The 22,806-nt window shown below is 33.6% G+C and overlaps 1 protein-coding gene across 1 annotated transcript; it reads left to right on the top strand.

Annotated features, from left to right (window-relative positions):
* Positions 1-4,865: 4,865 nt before the first annotated feature.
* Positions 4,866-20,205, top strand: LOC132757098 (zinc phosphodiesterase ELAC protein 2-like; the record flags this gene model as incomplete). Its single annotated transcript, XM_060748283.1, is given in 8 exon segments — positions 4,866-4,890; positions 12,079-12,239; positions 13,239-13,289; positions 14,565-14,635; positions 15,321-15,394; positions 16,945-17,008; positions 18,132-18,278; positions 20,141-20,205. Coding segments are annotated over 8 exon segments (658 nt in total), but the record flags the coding sequence as incomplete, so codon positions are not given.
* Positions 20,206-22,806: the final 2,601 nt, after the last annotated feature.

Here is a 22,806-nt window from a genome sequence, read left to right as displayed (position 1 = left end):
ATACAATGGCACAAACATCTTAAAAATCAATTGAAATATGTCGGTTCCATTTATTCCGTTCGGAAGAGAATAGCATGAAATATCATCATTTCTTAAACATAAATCTTTCTTTCATAATATAAGTAATTAAAATCTCAGCTTTTAGAAAATGCTTGGCATGCATAGTGTAGGTTTTGTTTAGATTTATGTGGCTGCAATTATTAAAATGGTGTATGCCTTGTGATAAAATATTGGATGTTTAATGCAAAAGTTTTCGACAGTAGTTTTGATCTAAATATAGTTGCTAATGCACAAGAAAGTGAGCTTTCTCAAGGAATTATTAAGGAAAACTTATATAATTTTGTATCAAGTAATTCATTTTATGCACATCAATGCGTAAATTATAATTTTGTATCAAGTAATTCATTTCATGCACATCAATGCGTAAATGTTGTTTGCAATGCGTAAATGTTGTTTGATTGTGATTTATATTTAAATTTGCTAACTTACCTGTAATTTTATAATGTTTTTGTTTGGTGAAAATTGCGTTTCCTCAAAGAGCTTTCAAAATATCGCTTTAAGAGAAATGACAAGTGTTTGCAACCGTTCATCTATGACCAATTATTATCATTAACATACCATTTCCCCTCCGATAAGATTTTATTTTAAGTTTTATAAAAATCGGTGGCACTACTAACGATATTTTTTCGAATGATTTTGTGATGTAATCAAATCAATTTCAAGGAAATTGAGGAACGATCTTTATGTATGTATACATATTGTACGTGCCCATATGGTTAGTCAGCTCATGTTCATGAAATATTTCATAGTGAACTGTGATATTTTATTTCTAGAATACGTTATCAAAGACAACAAAAAATACTTTTAACATTGCTTTTGTAATGAACTTTACAGTTTTGTAATGATAAAATAATGTAGTTTGTATCACGAGTAATATAATGTACATTTGCAACACTTACTTAGTTATGAGATATAATTATAAAAAGAGAATAAGGCAGGGTGATTGTCAATTATTTCTCATTATATTCCGCTTTATATTAGTTAACATAATTACAACACTAATTGGATTCCATAATGCCTAAGATATATTTCAATTGTATATAAATGATTAGGTTTTTAGTTCGTTTACCATGTGTGTACAGCGTGTGATATCTGAACAATTGTTATTTAAAAGTTTGTATGGTACGATTTTCTTTAAGGACTAAAGTTAAAGGTGAAACTTAGTATATGTTTAAACACATTTATTTATTTTGCCTCTTGATGTGAAAGTATGTTTCATTAACCATGTTAACACAGCCAGTTAAATCAGTATAGTTTTTACCCAAGCTATACTTGGTCTTTATCTTTTTCTCAGACAAGTTTGAGCAAGTTGCTTTCAAAAGCAGTTTAAATTAGTAACATGTCACAATAATATCATCAACTTCTCTCAAGTACCCAATTTGTTAGATAGTGAAAACGTTTTCCTTCTTAAAATGATTTGGTCGAGCAGTGTTGCCAAAGGAAATTGAAACTGACGATTTTATATAAAAGTCAACAACAAAATAACAACTATCCCAAGTACAATTAAATTTATGGCGCCAAAATGAATGACGGGCTTGTCAACGAATATCTCCAAAATGCCAATAAAGGACAGACAACTCTAAATAATCTGTTATTTTAGTTTTGTGTTCTAAGAATAGCACACATTCTGTTGAATCTTAAAATGAATTGATCCTGTATTCAAGATAAAATATTTATGACCAACCAGAGTCGTACCTTGGCAAATTAAACCAAATATGTAGCTCAAGTAACTAACTGTTTTTCAAATGCATTATTTTTAATAATCATGCATTAAACTTACATAAAGTTTCCGAGAGTTAAACGTTATTGTTTAAAGAATCATGCATACATGAATCATGCATACATGACACAATTCTGAGATCGACACACAACCAACAGTGATAGACCTTTTAGGTGTTCTCAACGCAATTAAACCGGCAACAGCAGCCTCAGAGAATACTGTAAAGCTCACCATGGTGATAGGTCTTCTTGTGGGTTCTGCACGCAATAGCATCGGCGGCGACAGCCTCATATAATACTGTAAACTCACACAAGCCTGGATGATAGGCCTTTTCAATGGGTTCTGAGTGCAACAAAAAGCACTTTAGATTGCAGCCTCAGCAAATACAGTAAAATTGACAAACTTTAAAGTGATAGGTCTTTTAGTTTGCTATTCACGCAATAGAACCGGCGTCGGCAGCCTCAGAGAATACTGTAAAGCTCACACAACCCACGGTGGTAGGCCTATCAGGGGGTTCTTAACGCAATAAAACCGGCGGTGGCTCACACAACCCACGGTTATAACCCTTTTAGTGGGTCCTTAACGGAATAAAAGCATTGGCGGAAGCCTCAGAGAATACAGTAAAGCTCACATAACCCACGGTGATAGGCCTTTAATGGCGTTCTGGACATAATAAATCCGACTGAAGCTAGCTGTCTCAGAGAATACAGTAAAGCTTATACGTTCCTATGAGATAGGCCTTTTAGTGTGTTTCTAACACATTACAATCAGCAGGGCAGTCTCAGCTCAGAGAAAAAAGTAAAGGTCACAAGGTGATAGGCTTTTTAAGGTAGAACGCGACACTTTGCAAACTTTCAAGTAGCGTCTTGAAAATTGGCATGCAAAAAATTGACCATATTTCTGATTGGATTTCGTTGATTTTATTTCAATAGTTTCAGCCAATTTTTGTACACATGACGTCAAAGTTGACCATCAAAGCCCGTTTTTGAACAAGACGTCGTTGCGTATCCTTGCCAACTGTTACTGGTATTTAAACGCCATTGGCGGACAAAATATCTTAAATCCTACAGCATTCGACGAAAATTATTTTTTCCTTTAAGCAGATATAAAATTTATTGTTTTACGCCGAAAGGTGAGGGTTTTACGGTGAGGCCTTTAAGGGGGTTCTGAACGCAAATAATCCAGCGGTTGAAGCCTTTAAGAATAGTGTAAAGCTCTCACAACCCACAGTTATTGGCCTTTTAGGGGGTCTTTTCGCAATATAATCGGCCCCAGAGAATACAGTAAAGCTCACACAACCCACGGTGATAGGCCTTTTAGGGGGCTGTGAACGCAAAAAACCTGCAGTTTAAGTCTTTAAGAATGGAGTAAAGCTTTCACAACCCACAGTGATTGGCCTTTTAAGCGGTCCTTTACACAATATAACAGGCTTTGGCAGCCTCAGAGAATACAGTTATACTCGCACAACCCACGGCGATTAGCCTTTTCGGGGGATTCTGAACGCAAGAAATCCGGCGAATGAAGCCTTAAAGAAAAGAGTAAATGTCGCACAACCCACGGTGATGGAACATTTTGGTGGTCCCTTTCACAATATAACCGGCGGTGGCAGCCTCAGAGAATACAGTAAAGCTCACACAACCAACTGTGGGGCCTTTATGGGGCTTCTGAACGCAAAAAAAATCCGGCGGTTAAAGCCTTTTAGAATAGAGAAAAGCTCTCACAATCTACGGTGATTGGCCTCTGTGGGGCCTTTTCGGGGGCTGTGAACGCAACAAAACCGGCGGTGGCAGCCTCAGAGAATACATTAAAGCTCACAAACCCCACGGTAATAGGCCTTTAAGGGGCTTCTGAACGCAAAAAAAAATCCGGCGGTTAAAGCCTTTTAGAACAGAGAAAAGCTCTCACAATCTACGGTGATTGGCCTTTTAGGTTGTCCTTTACACAATATAACCGGCGGTGGCAGCCTCAGGGAATACAGTAAAGCTCACACAACCAACGGTGATAGGCCTTTTAGGGCGTTCTGAGCGCAAGAAATCCGGGGGTTGAAGCCTTAAAGAAAAGAGTAAATGTCTCACAACCCACGATCATTATGCCTTTTAGGGGGTCCTTTACACAATAAAATCGGCGGCGGCAGTCTCAGAGAATACAGTAAAGCTCACAAAACCTCCGGTGATAGGCTTTTTGGGCACTCTGACCGCAATAAAACCGGCGGTGTAGCCTAAGAGAATACAATAAAGCTCACATAACCCACGCAGGTAGGCCTTTTAGGAGGTACTTAACGCAATAAATCCGGCGGTTAAAGCCTTAAAGAATAGAAGAAAGCTCTCACAACCCACAGTGATAGGCCTTCTAGGGGTCCTTTAAACAATAAAACCTGCTGTTGCAGCCTCAGAGAATACGGTGAAGCTCAAACAACCTACGGTGATAGGCCTTTTAGGGGGTTTTGAACGCAAGAAATCCGGCGGTTGAAGCCTTAAAAAAAGAGTAAATGTCTCACAAACCACAGTGATAGGTGTTGATTTTTAATTGATATGTTCTAGCCTTTTTAGCAAAATTAATCTATGAAATCTAGAGCATTTTTTAAAGAAAATGCCCCATTTTCAAATTGTTCCAATAGGTTGTGAAGTACTTACATCACCTTTACTCAAATAGATACAAAATGTTTTAACAACTTATTTTGTGAGATATTTTATATCGCCTATAAGCTATAGATACAGTATATGAGCCATTTTTCAATAATTAAGTATACAGTATACTTAAATATTTTTTTATATTTTATGCATCCCTTTGCAGCTAATGAAGTAATGTTTAAATTGATACCAAAATTATTGAAATTGATTATGAAAAAAAGAAGTTATGTTTCTTCAGTTTTGCGCTCGTATAATAAGACTTTTCGTTTTTCTGTGATTTCTTTCTTTCCGTTAATTTCTCAACATGTCAGTATTTAGTTTGCTCTATATCAGCAGACGCTTACTTGCATCATGAAGTGAAGGACAAAAATGTTCATTCCATATAAGTTCTTGATGAATCGTTTTGTTGCGTTTTCTTTAAGAAATTTTCATAATAAAACTAGAGGATATGTAGCCCGACATGAATTAAAAACACCAGCTGTAAGTCAAAAAAATTTAACGATTTAGAATCATTTCGGCCCCAAGACGTTTCGGCCCCGGACGTTTCGGCCCTTTACCAAATCGGCCCCATTCAGCATTTAATAGCATTTAAATGAATCTATTGATTAAATCATGATTTTGTATAAGAATGAGGCTTTAATAGGAGGGAATAGTATGGGGAAAGTAATCAATACAAACAGAACAATATAAACTTTATATAAAAAAATTATGCACCATCAAACAATCTTAGAATCTACATTGAATCGATAAACACGTTCCGAACTAGCAGATGACAGGCTATTCTTATTAGTAGTTTTTCGAGTAAAGATAACCAGTTGGGTATCTCACTGTATAAAGTGTATGTAAAATGGTCTGATATATGGTAGGTTTAACAGTTAATTTAATAAATACTTTGCTGTCAAAAGACATGGTGTCAAGGGTATACGCATCATTTTTCCGCGTTCCGTTGATAATTTAACATCCTGCGCGCAGTACCGTATCATTCTTACGTAATCTTCTGAAAAGTGGAAGAGGTAAGTTCAAAAATGCGAAAAATTTCTTACTAAAATTGATTTTATTTCGAGAGTTTGTATACCACGGTAGTTTAAGGTCTTCAGCCTAACCGTTTATATACTATGACGTAAACACTGAAGACAACTCCGTAGGGAAAGTCCACCAATAATCGTGCCAGGAATCTGACACGCTCGTATTCATTCATCGAACATGCCATAAAGTAATTTAGTAAAGTGAAGCATACCTTGATAAAACTATATATAATCAGTTGATAAGCCAAGGATGGACAAATTAAAATCTTATTACCAACATAAACTACCTAATAGTTTCCGACAGGTAAAAATTTCGGCAATTGGCCGCCTTATTGCCAAAATGTTTGACCACGTGATTATGAGATTGATCTTTACGAACCCATGTCCAATATTTTTATAAATTACTTTTTTTAAAGATATTGAAAAAGGTGATTTACTGACTTTTGTATTCAATAAAATCTTATTTAAGTACTAAAAAATTAATGAAAATAAATAAAAACATTATCATGAATAAAAAAATCGATATCATGGCAACAAAGATGTTCTAAATATAGTACACGACTCTATTCTTGTCGGTTCCCACGAATGACGTCATACGAGATCTCTCGTGGCACCTAAATGTCATGGCCGACTGTAGCTGGCGTAATTGATGTTTTACAGTTAAATAGGCAATTTTAATGACGGTATTAATATTTTGATACTTTAATTGGTATAGAACGAGTTTTGATAATTCATCTATGTTCGCAAAACATTTTGCAACAATATTAGTCTATCATAACCTGAAACTAATGAAAACACTTTTATACATGTGAAACATTTGTGTTCTCGATGTGAACATTTTTCATCCTTTTCCGAAAGTAAAGTTGTCGTTAAAAGTATCATATGTCAAATGATCACAAAAAGCATTGATACGAGCTGATAAAATACCAATTTGTCTTCTTATGTCTGTAAGAAGACACTTTTGAGAGAAACCTCATACTCAACTGTATCCATTACATATCTGTGTCGGCATGCTTGAATTTTTCCTTGTAGTTCCATTTATTGATAGACTATTATGAAACTTATAGATAACTTTAAGCACAACAATGTAAGTTTCTTGCTCAAGGAAACATGGGATAGCCGCTGGCGGGGTTCGAGCTCACGCCTGGACAAGCGATGCCAGAATTCCAAGCCCGACGTTTCAGTCTAGAAGTCACGGGTTCGATTCCTTACAGTATACTCTTCCAGTGTATTTACTCAAATTATTTAGTTTAAACAATATTTTATTTATAAACATTTCATTTACATGATAATTGACAAATATTAAATTGCACGGATTGAGTAGGAAGCTTGAAAATCTTGTTTTTTTAGAAACTCTCTCCGTAAGCACTATCTCAAAGAGTCAGTGATTTTTTTTCCTGTATTTTACAGCCGAATAAAGGCTGTTTCCCCTAGCCCTAAATAGGTATATTTTCCCCTTAAATGCTACTATTTTTCCCCTAAAATGCCCATTGCAGACTTTTCACTAGGGCCATGACTTAACAGCATCTGACCTATATTAGCTTAACCCATTGCTTCATATACACGCCTTTTAACGCCTTTTTCACCCCCCCCCCCTTTTTGTTGTCTCAAATGATGAAAAAATGCCTTATTTAGGCCCCAAACACTTGTTTTTTGTTTGAGAAATGTTGTTAAAAAAGTGACCTCTTTTTCGGCGCAGCCCCCCAGCCAAAAGATACATCAGGGGGTTGCCAGAAGGGGGATGTGCCCCCTTCTGTTTGGGGGGGTTTGAAGGGGGGCGGAGTCCCCCTCATCGCCAAGAAAATTTTGGACTTGTGAGAGGCTGTAAATGACCCCAGATTGATCATAAGGTAACGTGTAACCAACGCTGAAAAGCATTTGACTCTATCTCAATCCATTGAGAAGTTGCAGCACTTTGAAATCAATTTTGATGGAAAAAATCAACGCAAAATAGTGATTTTTGGCAATTTTGAGATGTCCCCTCGTTGCCATGGTAACAGAAAATTAAAGCCTGAGCATGTTGTTGCAAGGGCAATGGTCCAGTCAACATTTGTGCCAAGTTTGATTAGTGTTGAAGCAGTTTTAATAGTATCATAGCAATTTGAACTTGTAACGGGAGACTTTTCAATGAAAACAGCCATTTTTCACAAAATGCTCATGAAGTAATGGGTTAAGACAGAACGCTGTCCCTACAGATAGCCTCTGCTTTGTATCATGGATGTTAAATTGAATTGAAATTGAATATTCTAAAATATGTGTAGGTAAACCATTCTCAGTTCTTAGAATTTGATTTTCCCCTTTTCTGATTTATCACGCTATATTTCCCCTTCAGAAAGCCACAGGTTGTTTTCAAAATTGAAAAAAAAAATCACTGAAAGTATGTATAAAATGGTAACAATTATATATATGCATATTTGTGTTAAATATACATAACATTTTCACTATAAACTTGCTTATTTACATGTACAAGAATGTTAGCAATTTGCACAATCTGGTTGTGTTAATTGAACCGATCTTAATAATAAAGTATCGACTCCAATTCTTTCGAATATGACTGTGGTCCCATGTGTTTACGCCGGGCACACAAAAGAACCAGATTTGCTTCTATTTATGCATTTTCCTCCGGTTCAAAAATAATTAATATACATCTACAGGTCTCGCCCAGATGGGCAACAATAAATAAATACAAATAAGATTATTCAACATTAGGTTAATAATCATGATGCGGTGCAAGTCTAGCGCTAATGTATACGGTGCCACATTTTTCGGTGCAGACCCATGATACGGTACGAAGAACTTGGTCAGTTGTCACACTTTTATGACTTTTTTAAGAAATTAAAAGCTTAAATTTGTGTGCAATATTCTGTGTTTACATATCTTTGATGCTTACAGTTATATTAAATAAATATTTCGATTGACAACATAATTGTCTCTTTTAGAAGTTTTCCAAATGCTCATTTTCCCCAAGCCAGCTCTAGCTGTTTTCATAAAAACAAAGAAATCTTAAAAGTCTTTATTAAAAACTAGCTAAAGACATACTAGCTTCAATGATCATAATATTCCGTAGACACACTTTTATGAATACACTTACTTCAAATGTGTGACTTTCAGGTCATTTTCCGTCATGCATGTTGTGTTTAAGTGTTTGTTTTGTCTAAAATGATACGGTGCTGCACACAGGATGATAAATTATCGACGGTACGGGGAAAAATGATGTGTATACCCTTGACACCGTGAAAGATGTGTTGAAGTGTAAACTGTGACAAAGCTAAGATCCAAAGCTTTCCATTGATGTAATAATTTTTAAAATCGGACATCACAACAAATTAGAGCTTTAAAAAAAATGTTTCAATGTTCCATTACTATCTCAGCATATATATTTAAAACTTTACAAAAATTGATTTTATTATGAAAATCTAAGAATAATTTATCTAATTTAATTTTCTATATATAATGAAATTATTCCAACAATAATGCACTAAAACACTTGATTTTCAAATTGCTTGTTATAACTTATCTTTAGTGTCCAGCTTTATTTGTCATCCAATGAAAAAGCTTTATTTCTTAAAAATTGTGTGCGTTAATTTTCATAGAAGAACAAAAGTCAATACTATATCGAATTTCATTCATAGTCGCCTTCTATTTTTCATAGTACTTTATAGAACCGCGTAGTGACTTAATTAAGTGAATAATAATGAGCCCAAAATAAACTTGACACTAAGTATGTTAGTATTCATCCATAGCTGTTCTACAGTAATTAGAAACATTCTCCTGTCGCTATCGCTCCCATCGAAATTTCTAATTTCTGTAGAACAGCACAAATGAACACTAACATATACATAGCAAGTACATTACATTTATAATTTGGTTTCTAAGTTTTTTCAGCCGCTTTTATAACATTTACCATCTATCGTTATCTAATAACAGTGTTAACTAAAATATTTACCAAGAGATTATAACAAAACTTTTTCTGTTTTTTTTTTAACTTTTGAAGTTTATGTTGATATTACTAACCGCTAATTAGCATAAAGCTATAAACATCTATCTAGATAGATTAATTTAGATCAATAGATCATGTTTCCTAAGGAATAACAAGATGCAAATAAACATTTCTTATTGGTATTTTTAGCTCACCTGTCACAAAGTGACAGGGTGAGCTTTTGTGATCGCTTTTCGTCCGGCGTCCGGCGTCCGTCCGTCGTCCGTAAACTTTTACTTTAAATGACATCTTCTCATAAACCACAAGGCCAATTTCATCCAAACTTCACAGGAATGTTCCTTTGGTGGTCACCTTTAAAAATTGTTCAAAGAATTTAATTCCATGCAGAACTCTGGTTGCCATGGCAACCGAAAGAAAAAACTTTAAATATCTTCTTTTAAAAAACCATAAGAGCTAGAGCTTAGATATTTGGCATGAAACATCTTCTAGTGAGTGTCTACCAAGTTTGTTCAAATAAAAGCCCGCCCCGGGGGGTCATTGATTTTCCCTATATGCATATAGTGAAAACTTAAAAAATCTTCTTTTAAAGAACTCAAAGAGCTATGGCTAAGATATTGAGCATCAAACATGTTCTAATAGGTGTCTATCAAGTTTGTTCAAAGAAAAGCCCTGGGGTCAAAATTGGCCCCGCCCCAGGGGGTCATTGATTTTCCCTATATGCATATAGTAAAAACTTAAAAAATCTTCTTTTAAAGAACCAAAAGAGTTAGAGCTAAGATATTTAGCATGAAACATGTTCTAATAAGTGTCTACCAAGTTTGTTCAAATAAAAGCCCTGGGGTCAAAATTGACCCCGCCCGGGGGGGTCATTGATTTTTCCCTATATATGCATATAGTAAAAACTTAAAAATCTTCTTTTAAAGAACTCAAAGAGCTATGGTTAAGATATTTAGCATCAAACATAATCTAATAGGTGTCTACCAAGTTTGTTCAAATAAAAGCCCTGGGGTCAAAATTGGCCCCGCCCGGGGTCATAGATTTTCCTTATATGTGTATAGCAAAAACTTAAAAAATCTTTTTTGAAAAAACCCAAATAGCTAGAGTTAAGATATTAAGCATGAAACATCTTTTAGTGAGTGTCTACAAAGTTTGTTCAAATAAAAGACCTGGGGTCAAAATTGGCCCTGCCCCGGGGTCATTGATTTTCCTTATATGTGTATAGCAAAAACTTAAAATCTTCTTTGAAAAAACCCAAATAGCTAGAGTTTAGATATTAAGCATGAAACATATTCTAGTAAGTGTCTACAAAGTTTGTTCAAATAAAAACCCTGGGGTCATAACTGGCCCGGCCGCAGGCGTGTCATTGTTTTTTAACTATATGTGTATAGTAAAAACTTTAAAAAAATCTTCTTTTAAATAGCCCAATGAGCTAGAGCTTAGATGTTTAGCATGAAACATTTTCTTATGGGTGTCTACCAAGTTTGTGCAAATAAAAGCCCTTTGGTTAAATTGGCCCTGCAATGTTTTGGGGGGGGGTTGGGGCGACCTATATACAGGTGAGCGACCTCAGGGCCATCATGGCCCTCTTGTTTCTTAAGGAATTACATGGCATAATATAAATTTATTGTGCATAAAACTCTTTTACATTTAAGTTTATGGCAAAAACAGATATAATTGTGGCAAGTATAAAATTATGAAAATGTGTTTTCAGAAGAGATACATGTAACTGTAATTAATTTTTCAATCCAGAAATTTTAGCAGTTTGTTTTATAAATTAAGGATTAAAGTCCCTTAATTGTTTGTTACACTTTTAAAGCAGCACGCCTCCAGGTTAATGCTTATTTTCATTAAAAATTTTAAAAATGAAATTAACTGTTTATTATTTTATAGTAACCAAAAGGAATCATTTTACACATTATCAATGGCACGTTTATTACAAGAAGAGTTCAAAATATGCGAAAAATGCCCTTACTGAGTTAGTAATGCAGTGGCAATTCACCATTAATAGCTGATAACATGTAAATTATTACTTGAAATATCTTTCTACTCTGCCTAAACTCTTAGTACATTTTCACAAGTTTGATTTATTGAAATATTTTTGATGACATCTGGAGGAATGCTGCTTTAAAAATATTAACATATATCTAAATAGTTCAAGAGATCAAAAGATAAATAATTATTTATTAAAGAATTAAAGTGTCATAATTGTTTGTGTTACCAATCAAGCAATGTACTATAGTAGGGCCGAAACGTCCCGCAGAAAAGGGCTGAAACGTCCAGGGGCCGATTTTTGCACTGGGGTCGATTTGGTTTGGGGCCAAACCGTCCTGTTTCCAAATTTAACGAGTTGCACCACTAGTCTAGTGATCCCAAATTTATACCACACACAGACATTTGGGATGTGGAGTTCAAAACCCTTTAAAAATAAAATAAAATGTAGATCTGTATTTGTCAATCCCATCACATGTACTTATCATTTTTGTCATAAAAACTTAATATAAGCTGTGACATATACAAAGAGGAAAATTCTCTGAAAAAAGTCAAGGTGGCAAGTAATCGTAGTAGAAGTACATTGTTTACCTTAAATTAAATCTGTTTCAGGTCTATGTGAAACAGTTAAGCTGGAAAGTCACCATATAACCAATATTATGATGGTGTGACATATAAATGCGTAAACTTTTTACCTGTGTTTTCTGTTTCTAGGTTAGAAAAATAAATCGGAAAAAAGCAGAGAGTAGAAATAGCAAAGAAATTGGATTTGATACTCCATTGTCAACAGTGGCTAGAAATGCTTCAGTTCAGGTTTTATCTACTGGTGCCTATGGAATGGGACGATCAGTTGTACTTAGAACAGGCAATCAAATGTAAGCTATAACTTCAATGGACCTTTCCGGTGTTTACAGTTTTATGTAAATTGACTAACTTGTTATCCAATTGCTACACTAAGAAAATACATAGTCACTGGTTGACCTGGTTTGCACAAAAGAACACGTGGTTATAATGTTTGTGATACCTTTTGTGAGCAGTTGACCTAGCAATGAATAGAAAAGGTGTGGCTAAATTTTTCGCTATGGAAAACTGGAAAAGGTCCACACTTTAAGCCAAACAGGAACAAAACATATTGCAAATTTTAGTTAGAGACAATCTTGGGCTGAGATTTGTCTCAGTCCGAAATGTTAGTGACAGCGGGGACTGGGCTTGGATATTTAGTTTAGTATATGATTACCTAGTAGTGGACCTTTACCAAACTTATATAATAAATCGTGCACCTGATGTGAAAATCGGCTCTCCATATGTTGTCAATTAATTTGCGTACACCTCAGTCTTCTTCTGCATGTAGCATTGCTTAGAGTTAGCCTCTTTAAAATGAAAAACTATATGAGTAATTGTAGCAGGATGAATAATGAGCCTGCTCTATGTTACCATTTGTTTCATTGACTTGTTTAGAAAATTTATTTTAAAAACCATATTTTCACAGTCATATTTAAATGCCCAGAGCAAAATGTATATAAATCATGTTCGAAGCATCTGTGGTGGTCTTTTACTACATGTATACAAAGACTGATATAGGAAACATGTAAACATAGATCAACAAGGTAAACATATTCAAATCATCTTATGTAAAACTACATGTCCTAGAACACAAAGTAGTGCCTACTACACCTATACAGAAGTTTATGAAAAAAAATTTTCCCTTCCTTAATACATGTTTGACACGAAGACCCGCCTCTGAATGGAAGATTAATGTTCTGTTCTAGCAATTGGTTTAAGGTAAGATTTCTATGGCCTTTGGCCTTATTGTTGTACAAAAGTTTTTTTTATAGAATTGATTTCAATAAGGTCCTGTTTCCTTCTGTTTACAGGTATCTGTTCAACTGCGGGGAAGGCACGCAAAAAATATTGACAGACAATGGGTAAGTCTTTAAAGTGGGATACATATTCCAGGTAGTGGCTGCTAAAATTTGTCAGTTTATTAGTCTGATCCAAGCAGTTTAATTAAGTTATTAGGGTCATGTAATGGTAAACAAACAAAAGATCCATGTTTAACTTTTAGTAATAATCGAATATTTAGGAAATTTGTTGTACCCTCTGTCTGTGTGAGATTGTGTCTTGACTTTTTCTTTGCATTCACTGGCTGAAATATAAAAAAAATTCATGGGAAGCAAAGTGACAGGGTGAGCTTTTGTGATCGCTTTTCGTCCGGCATCCGTCCGTCGTCCGTCCGTCGTCCGTAAACTTTTACTTTAAATGACATCTCCTCATAAACCACTAAGCCAATTTCATCCAAACTTCACAGGAATGATCCTTTGGTGATCACCTTTAAAAATTGTTCAAAGAATTTAATTCCATGCAGAACTCTGGTTGCCATGGCAACCAAAAGAAAAAAACTTTAAATATCTTCTTCTAAAAAACCCAAAGAGCTAGAGCTTAGATATTTGGCATGAAACATCTTCTAGTGAGTGTCAAGTTTGTTCAAATAAAAGCCCTGGGGTCAAAATTGGCCCCACCCCAGGGGACATTGATTTTCCCTATATGCATATAGTAAAAACTTAAAAAATCTTCTTTTAAAGAACCCAAAGAGCTAAGATATTTAGCATGAAACATCTTCTAATGGGTGTCTACCAAGGTTGTTCAGATAAAAGCCCTGGGGTCAAAATTGGCCCCGCCCCAAGGGGGTCATGGATTTTCCCTATATGCGTATAGTGAAAACTTAAAAATTTTTCTTTTAAAGAACCGAAAGAGCTAGAGCTAAGATATTTAGCATGAAACATCTTCTAGTGAATGTCTACAAAGATTTTTTTAAAATAAAACCGGGGGGGTAAAAAACGGGTCCTCCCCCGGGGGTGTCATTTTTTTTTAACTCCCATTTTTAAAATTTTTTTTTTAAAAAACCCAAACGAGCTAACCTTAGTTTTTTTTTGCATCAAACATCTAATGGATGCCCTCCCAAGTTTTTTTCAAATAAAACCCCCGGGGGTTTTTAAAACTGGCCTTTTTTTTATAATCGATGTTTTCGAATTGTTTTTTTAAACCCAAAACTTGCAATTTTTTTGCCAGTTTTAAATTTTAAAACCCTCAGTCTTTTTCAATTTAAAAACTGTTTGCTTTTTTTTTTAATTCAAAATTTTTTTTTCTGGGGAAACTATGATTATTAAAGGTTTCCTAACTTAATTCTCATTATTTTTCAGCATAACTCTTTCACAAGTTGACGATTTTTTTATCACATTCAATTCTTGGGACAATACTGGTGGCATTTTTGGTAAGTGTTTTATTTTTTAATTACACACCTGCAGTGTTGCATTTGAGCGATTTGCACATATTTTTTGCAGATTGCGCATTTTAATGAAGTCATATTAAATTGGTACTTATTAAAATTGATTAGTCTTTATCCAGATAAAAGGTCCTATTATTTCTGAAAGCAATTTAACTAACATAGGGCATCCGTGGCCAAGTGATTAAGGTTTTGGATTTTAAACCACTTCCTCTTACTGCTGTAGGTTTGAGCTTCTTCAGATTCTCTCATGTGAGAAAGCTATCTAGCGAGCTTTCTGGACATGGGTGGTTCTTCTCAAGTGCCTGATTGTGCCTGAAATAATGGACAGAGGGGCACCTAGGGTCTTCCTCCACCAGTAAAGCTGGAAAGTCACCATATGACCTTTACTGTGTTGCTGAAACATAAAACCCAAATAAAAAATATCATTATTAGGTTAAATGATCTCCATTTGTAGAAGTTAATCAAGTTCCTCGAGGAAAAACTTAGTTCACACATAAAATCCTCATTTTTTTACTCCCTGCCAAAGAAACAATTCAAAACTACACTTGTAATGAAGAAAAAGAAGTACAACACATCAGAAACAGGTTTAAAGTTTGTGAACATTTTTTTAACCAAAAGGATATATGTGACTGGTTGTAAGTAAAATGCCGATATAATTTTACATTTTCAGCTTTTTTCATTCATTCTTCTATGTCTACGAATCCCTCTAAAGAAGTGCTTCGTTGTCATGGACCATCATTTGTGGCAAGTATACTCTATGCATTAATTACATTAATCTGAAAGATCTATGGACAGTTAAAAATCCCTCATGACTATGCTAATGAATGGATGATCCTACCAGACAGTCAATCCAGAGAACCTGGCACTGTTGGAATCCCAACTGCGCATGAAGCTCAGTTTTTTTCTTGAGACATTTCTATATATTAATTCCCGCTCATGACAACTTCCTTATTTATTTTTATATGCAAACCATGAACAGATAATTGGTTTACAACTTTAATACTTCAAAAATATATAAAAATGAAAATAAAGAAATACTTGCCCTCCATTCTGCCAATTCGCAACCTTTTGCCCTTTCTGTCAGTCTTCGGGCAAGGACCTCAAACACAATAGTAAGAATACAACAGAATTAGTATGGTATTTTCAGTCTAACGCTAAGAAACTTAGAACAAATAAATAGTTAAGTAATTTATTGCTAGTAGTTGAAGACTAAATTTATACCAATATATCGAGTAAAAGTCCGCCTGTATTATTATTAAGTAAATTTACAGATATAACAGTAAACAGTACAGTACATTATTTATATACTTATTATTTTGGTTGTAGAAACCTAAAGTATAAAATGTTACTGTTGACATTTATTCGGATTTGGCCATAATTGTACATCAGTGAGCATTTGTTAGTTGATTATGATTGCCAGACATAATTATGTTTAACCATAAGTTTACCAAAATAGACTTTATTTTCTTGTGGATGTCAAATACATACATACAATTGTTATACATTATTAAAAATTACACCCTCTGTCTTTGTTTACATCTAAATCCATGTGGTTGAACTACTTTCAATACGTATTCAATCGGAGGTTATTATGATAGCGGAGGATGTTCCGAATGCCATTCTGCATTAAAGCACTGGCTAGGGAGTATTTATATCTCCTTTATTAAAAGTTTGTAGTCTTGATTTGAACATAGTTGAGCTGCGTCACGACAAAACCAACATAATGGGTTTGCGACCAGCATGGATCCAGACCAGCCTGCACATCCGCGCAGTCTGATCAGGATCAATGCTGTTCGCTTACAAACCCTATAACAAGTAGAGGAACTGATAGCGAACAGCATGGATCCTGATCAGACTGTGCGGATGCGTAGGCTGGTCTGGATCCATGCTGGTCGCAAACCCATTATGTTGGTTTTGTCGTGACACGGCTCAGTTGATCCCTTCATGGCTCTGGGTGCGAGTCCTGCTACAGACTTTGGCTTCTTTCATGCAGGGAAACTAGCTATCAAGCTAGCTGAAACTAGCTATCAAGCTAGCTTGGAAAGACGGTGGCTCTAGTAAGGTGCCTGCAGGTGATAATGTACGGAGGAGCACTTGAGGTCTTCCTCCACCACTAAAGCTGGAAAGTCACAATACAGGCTTTACAATGTTGGTGCAACAGTAAAAAATCAGCTTTTAAAAAAAAAGACATTTAATCTATTGCTGCTGATATTTAACAAAAATTTGAATTTTTTTTTGTGAGCTAGTGATTAAATGGCTGTATGTTATTAATTATTGTGTTTTCTTTTCTACAGGAAAAAGTCAAGGCTATGCTGGTGATTGCCTCAGATAAGAAACGGAATTTTTTTCCTACTTGTGGTAAGTTTACTGAAAATTATGGGTTATTTACATAGAAATATTTTCACAAATTAATCACAGGTCGGTCATTATTATGCTAAAATTACATTTAAACAGCTCTGATCAAGACTCAATGATGTTGTCAGGTAGGGAAGGAAATGGGGACTTTTATCTGTCAACAAAAATAGTTATAATGTTAATAAGAATAAATAGGAGTTCACCTGAAAATATTTAATGTTTGGCACGAAGCATTGCCATATGGACTTCTGCAATAGTTATATAAATCATGCTACTGCAGTCAATATAGACCATGCCCCATGGCTCTGCTTTTTTTTTGGGGGGGGGGGGGGGGGGGAATTATTACGTTTTTGTACAAAACATGAAGATAAGGTGAATTGTCTGATTAAATAAAGGGAAGTAATAAAAAAGAAAATAATTTGTAAAGACAGCATTTTGATTGTCTCTTCTAAGTCGCCTAGTGGCTTAGTAACTTGGCATGTATCAACATGATCAATGAATTAGATCTGAACAAAATTTATATAAAATAATCTAACACTTTTGATCATAAGTGTCCCTACCATGGTGGTCACTTAGTATCATAATTATGATGAATATGAAATATGTTCTGGACAAGTTTATTGAAAGAGTCTCTGATTATTTTTGATTACGTAAACAAATTTGCATTTCGTGTATATTCCCCTTTGCCTTCCCCACTTTATGGTGCTCTTGTTCACCTTCATAACAATAGAAAAAAGTATACAAGTATATTAAAGCAGCACACCTCAAGATGAGCCAAAATATTTCAAGAAAATCAATATTGAGAAAAATGTACAAAATTTTTAAGAATGGTAAAATCATTCTAAATCCAAGTTATATTTTACATGTTTTTAAGCGGTTTATGACCGATTTTGCAGTATTTTTATCACCATATTTCTACTGCGTTAGTTAGGGCTGTTTTTGCAATATGTTTGGATTTTTCTTGGATTGTAATATGTAAATTACTTTATTTGTTCACCTTAATTATTTTACTTTTAAATACATTTTAAAAGTTTTATGAAAATAAACATGAATCTGGAGGCGTTGCGGCTTTAAGCCTAAGATATAAGAATTTAATGTGTTGTTTTATGAATGTTCTTTGTTACAGAGCAGCGTGGTATAAAAGATTTAAAGTTTAAAGATGATCAAGTAACTGTTGAATATGTTGAACTCCTTCATGCTGCATCTGATGGAAAGACACCACAGCTTTATGATAGTTGGGCATTTAAGAAGAAAGTTTTTAATGAAATTGAAGGTATTTCATAGTTTTAATTAGCTCTGCTTTTTTTAAGAGAAATTTCGAGTTAATGCTACAGACAGGTTGTCGTTCACATTTACATTGCTGTCAACCAACTTCAACATTAGCCATTATTTTTAGCACACCTGAGCGCAACGTGCTCATGGTGAGCTATTGTGATCACCCACTGTCCGTCTTGCATCGTGGTGTGTCGTCAATAATTACTTTAAACAAGATCTCCTCTGAAACCAATGACTGCACAGTAACCAAACTTTATAGGAATGATCCTTGGGTTATCCCCATGTTGTTAAAATGGTTCCATTAAGTTTTGCTTGACTTTTGCTATGATTGGCTATAACTTTGTTAGTTATGAATGGATTTTCTTCATACTTGGAATCAAAAATCCTTTCGGACAAGACCTTCAAGATCATAACTAAATTGATTTTGACCTGCACCCATCAGTGACCTTTTCATTGAAGGTCAGTTCAATGAATTTTACTTGATGTTTGCTAAAATTGGCTTAACATTGTTATTAATGAATGGATTGTCTTCATAATTGAGCACAACTACCTTAAGGATAATGTCTTAAAGAAGATCAATCTCAATTTGACCTTGACCTATAAATGAACTTGAAGGTCAAATTATTGGAATTTCAGTTTCTTACTATAATTGGCTATAATTGTAATTATTGAATGGATTACCTTAATACTTTTGCACCATTATCCTTGGAACAAGATGTTAAAGATGATTTAATTAAAGTTGATCATGACCTTTTTTGACCTTGACACTGAAGGTCAGATAAGTGAATTTTTCTACATAGGTCATAACTTGTTATTTATTTATGGATTCCCATTAAATTAAGACAAGAGAACACTCAAAATATAACTGACATGTTAAGTAATTCTTATTGACCTATAAATGACCTTGTATGTCAAGGTCAGATATTGAATTTAGCTTAGATTGAAATGTCATTACTTTATTATTCTTTGACAGCTTTGATTTATACTTGGACAAAAGAACCCTTATGATAAAACCCGTTGCATTAATCTTATATGACTTTAACCTTTAACGTCAAGGTCAAAATTATTAAAAATTTGCGTAAATTGTCATAACTTTATTTATTTATTTATGGATTTGATTAATTCTTGAACAAAAAAAACCTTAGACAGAATTGACTAGGTAATTAATTCAAATATGACCTTGACCTTTAAATGACCTTAACCATCAAGGTCATATATGAAATTTGAATTTGTTTTTACAAGGAAATTATGTTGTTGCGCTCTCTCTGTTGTGGATTTTTAAGTTATTTTGAGAATATTTATGTCAATATTTTGCTCAAATCAATATCCTTTTTTAAAACTAAGATATAAGAACATGTGCTTTAAAACAATTTTTGTTATACTTGCCAACTAAAAATTGAGATCTGCATGAAGCTTAATTTTGGAAGAAAAAAAATAAAACTTTGTGTGTTCTTGTAGAATACTGTAGAGACTGAGTTTAGGTGAGCACATACATAAATCATGGGTGAATAAAGATTGTAAGACAAGAATGAATTGAAGGACGATTATGTATGATAAAAAAAATGATTTCCTTTTCTATTCTAACATGCTGAATAGAAAGAAAATCAATATAGATATTTGTTGAAACTCATTGATTGGAAATTGATTTTTTTTCTTGATGTCATTTGGTTTGTTGAAGTCTCGGATATCTGACATCATGTATTGTGTCATTTAACATTCATTTTCATTATTCTGTACATTGTTAAGGTTTAGAGAAGTCAATCTTTTTTAGAGGGAAATATTGTCTTGTGTTTCTAGAATGTATTTTTAAGTGGCAATTTGTAACTTTTTCACAATTCTTTTCATGTACTCCCTATGTAGGATCAAATGGGATTTATGAAACTGCATTAAACGGGAAGAAAACGGTGATGTGCTATATAATAAAGGTAAGTAAATCATAAACCAATACTGTATTGTTAGCTTGTCTGTTTCTAAGAAAAAAACAACAAGATGTTGTATAGAGAATATTTTTGTTGCGTTTTGCATGTAAGATCAGAAACATATTTCACTCAGTGGACACAAGTTGTAATATTTTTTACGAGTGGCGAAGCTGGTGTTCATGAGTGAAATATATTTCTATCTTGCATGCAAAACAAAAAAGTTTCTATTTATTTCATTTCTTTTTAGTGATTTTAAGTCATTTTTACTTGTTTTTGCCAACATAGCGTCATGTGGGTTCTTCTTCATGTGATGTCATGTAAAATTTCTCGAATTTGTTACATTTATTTACTTGCTCCTCCTAAAGAAGCAAATTTACAGAAGACAGAATGTATTCCTGTAATGATTTCCATTTCGTTATGAAATTATTATTTTCATTCATTAAACTTTTTAATCATAATGTAGCCTTTTATGCAAACATTTTGAAAAGTTATCAATATAATACATGTAAAACTTGCTTATCTTGATAAGGTGCAGTGACAAGGGTCATAATTCTGAAAGCTATATTTTTGAGCTATGCCCCTTTTTAACTGTCAAAAGTGGTTATGTTAGCAGACAAGTGTTCACACCATGTGGAGCTGTGTTTTTTATACCTCTTCCAAAAGATAATTATGACATGATTTTGCAAACAAATATGATAATAGTATTATGACATTGTTCATATAAATAGGATAATTAGGTTATGACATTCTTCATATGAATATGGTAATTAGATTTGACATTGTTCCAAAAGATAATTATGACATGGTTTTGCAAACAAATATGATAATAGTATTATGACATTGTTCATATGAATATGATAACTAGTCCCCTACTGGTTTAACCGGAGGGGACTTTAGGTTTACCCTCCATCTGTCTGTCAGTCCGTCCATCCACAAAACTGGATCCCGCAATAACGCAAAAAGTACTGAAAATATTTTTATGAAACTTGATATATAGATAGATGGCAGTATGGAGATTAGGCATGTGTTTTACTTTTCTTTCTATTTTGAAAATTCTGGTTGCTATGGCAACAAATAGTCTGAAAATATCGCAAATTTAACAAATAAACTGGATCCAGTGATAACTCAAAAAGTACTGAAAATATTTTTATGAAACTTGAAATATGAGTAGATGTCAGTCTGGAGATTATGCACATCTTTTTCTTTTCTGCCTATGTTGAAAATTCTGGTTGCTATGGCAACAAAAAAAACTGAATTTCAAGGTTTCTGATTTAAATTTTTAAGCTTTTTCACTATAAGTTCTTATTTCTTAAGGTGTTAACTTCAAACTTTAAATATAAGTTTCTGGTCATCAACCACATCATATGAGACAAGGTTTACAACTCTAGCACAAAAATTATCAAAATTACCTCCCTTGAACTTAGAATTTCAGTGATAACTCAAAAAGTACTGAAAATATTTTTATGAAACTTGAAATATGGGTAGATGGCAGTCTTGAGATTATGCGCATCTTTTTCTTTTCTTCCTATGTTGAAAAGTCTGGTTGCTATGGCAACAAAAAAAACCTGAATTTCAAGATTTCTGATTTAAATTTTTAAGCTTTTTCTCTATAAGTTCTTATTTCTTAAGGTGTTAACTTCAAACTTTAAATATAAGTTACTGGTCATCAACCACATCATATGTGACAAGGTTTACAACTCTAGCAAAAAAATTATCAGAATTACCTCCCTTGAACTTAGAATTTCAGTGATAACTCAAAAAGTACTGAAAATATCTTTATGAAACTTGAAATATGGGTAGATGGCAGTCTTGAGATTATGTACATCTTTTTCTTTTCTTCCTATGTTGAAAATTCTGGTTGCTATGGCAACAACAAAAAAATGAATTTCAAGATTTCTGATTTAAATTTTTAAGCTTTTTCACTATAAGTTCTTCATTTTTTAAGATGTTTACTTCAAACTTTAAATATAAGTTTCTGGTCATCAACCACTTCATATGTGACAAGGTTTACAACTCTAGCACAAAACTTTTCAGAATTACCTCCCTTGAACTTAGAATTTTTATGAAAAAAATGTTGTCTTTTTTAAATTACTTCTTTATTTCTCAATGTTTTTACTTCAAACTTCATATATATGTTTTTTATTATCACTCAACATTTGTAAGATGGTACAATACTCTAGCAAGACTATTTCCAGAATTATGTCTCCCTTGAACATAGCTTTTTTCTTGATAGCTTTTTTTCTCAAGAAATTGATATTTTTACTCCAACTTCTTTTTTCCTTATAGGATTTACTTCAAACTCTCACATCATAATAATATGACAAGGTTTATAAATCTAGAATCCATATTTCCAGAATTATCTCCTCCTTAAACTTTGAATTTTTCTTATTCATTCTTTAACTTTCTAATTTTTTCTTCATGGATTTTCTTCAAATTCAAAATAAACATTCATTATCAACTCCTACATTATATTTCTTTTTTAATTTTCATCTTTGTTACTTACTAAACATTAAAGTTAATGCTATATTTGAAAATTGTTATTTTTTTTTACTGATCTTCTTTGTGACTATAAATGATATCTTTAAACTTAAAGTAAAAAAAATTCAA

This window comes from Ruditapes philippinarum, unplaced genomic scaffold, assembly GCF_026571515.1.
Source record: "Ruditapes philippinarum isolate M1 unplaced genomic scaffold, ASM2657151v2 ctg12825_1_1_1_1, whole genome shotgun sequence".
Lineage (NCBI taxonomy): Eukaryota > Metazoa > Mollusca > Bivalvia > Venerida > Veneridae > Ruditapes > Ruditapes philippinarum.
Note: the sequence above shows the minus strand (reverse complement) of the source record. Positions and strands in the feature narration are given on the sequence as shown.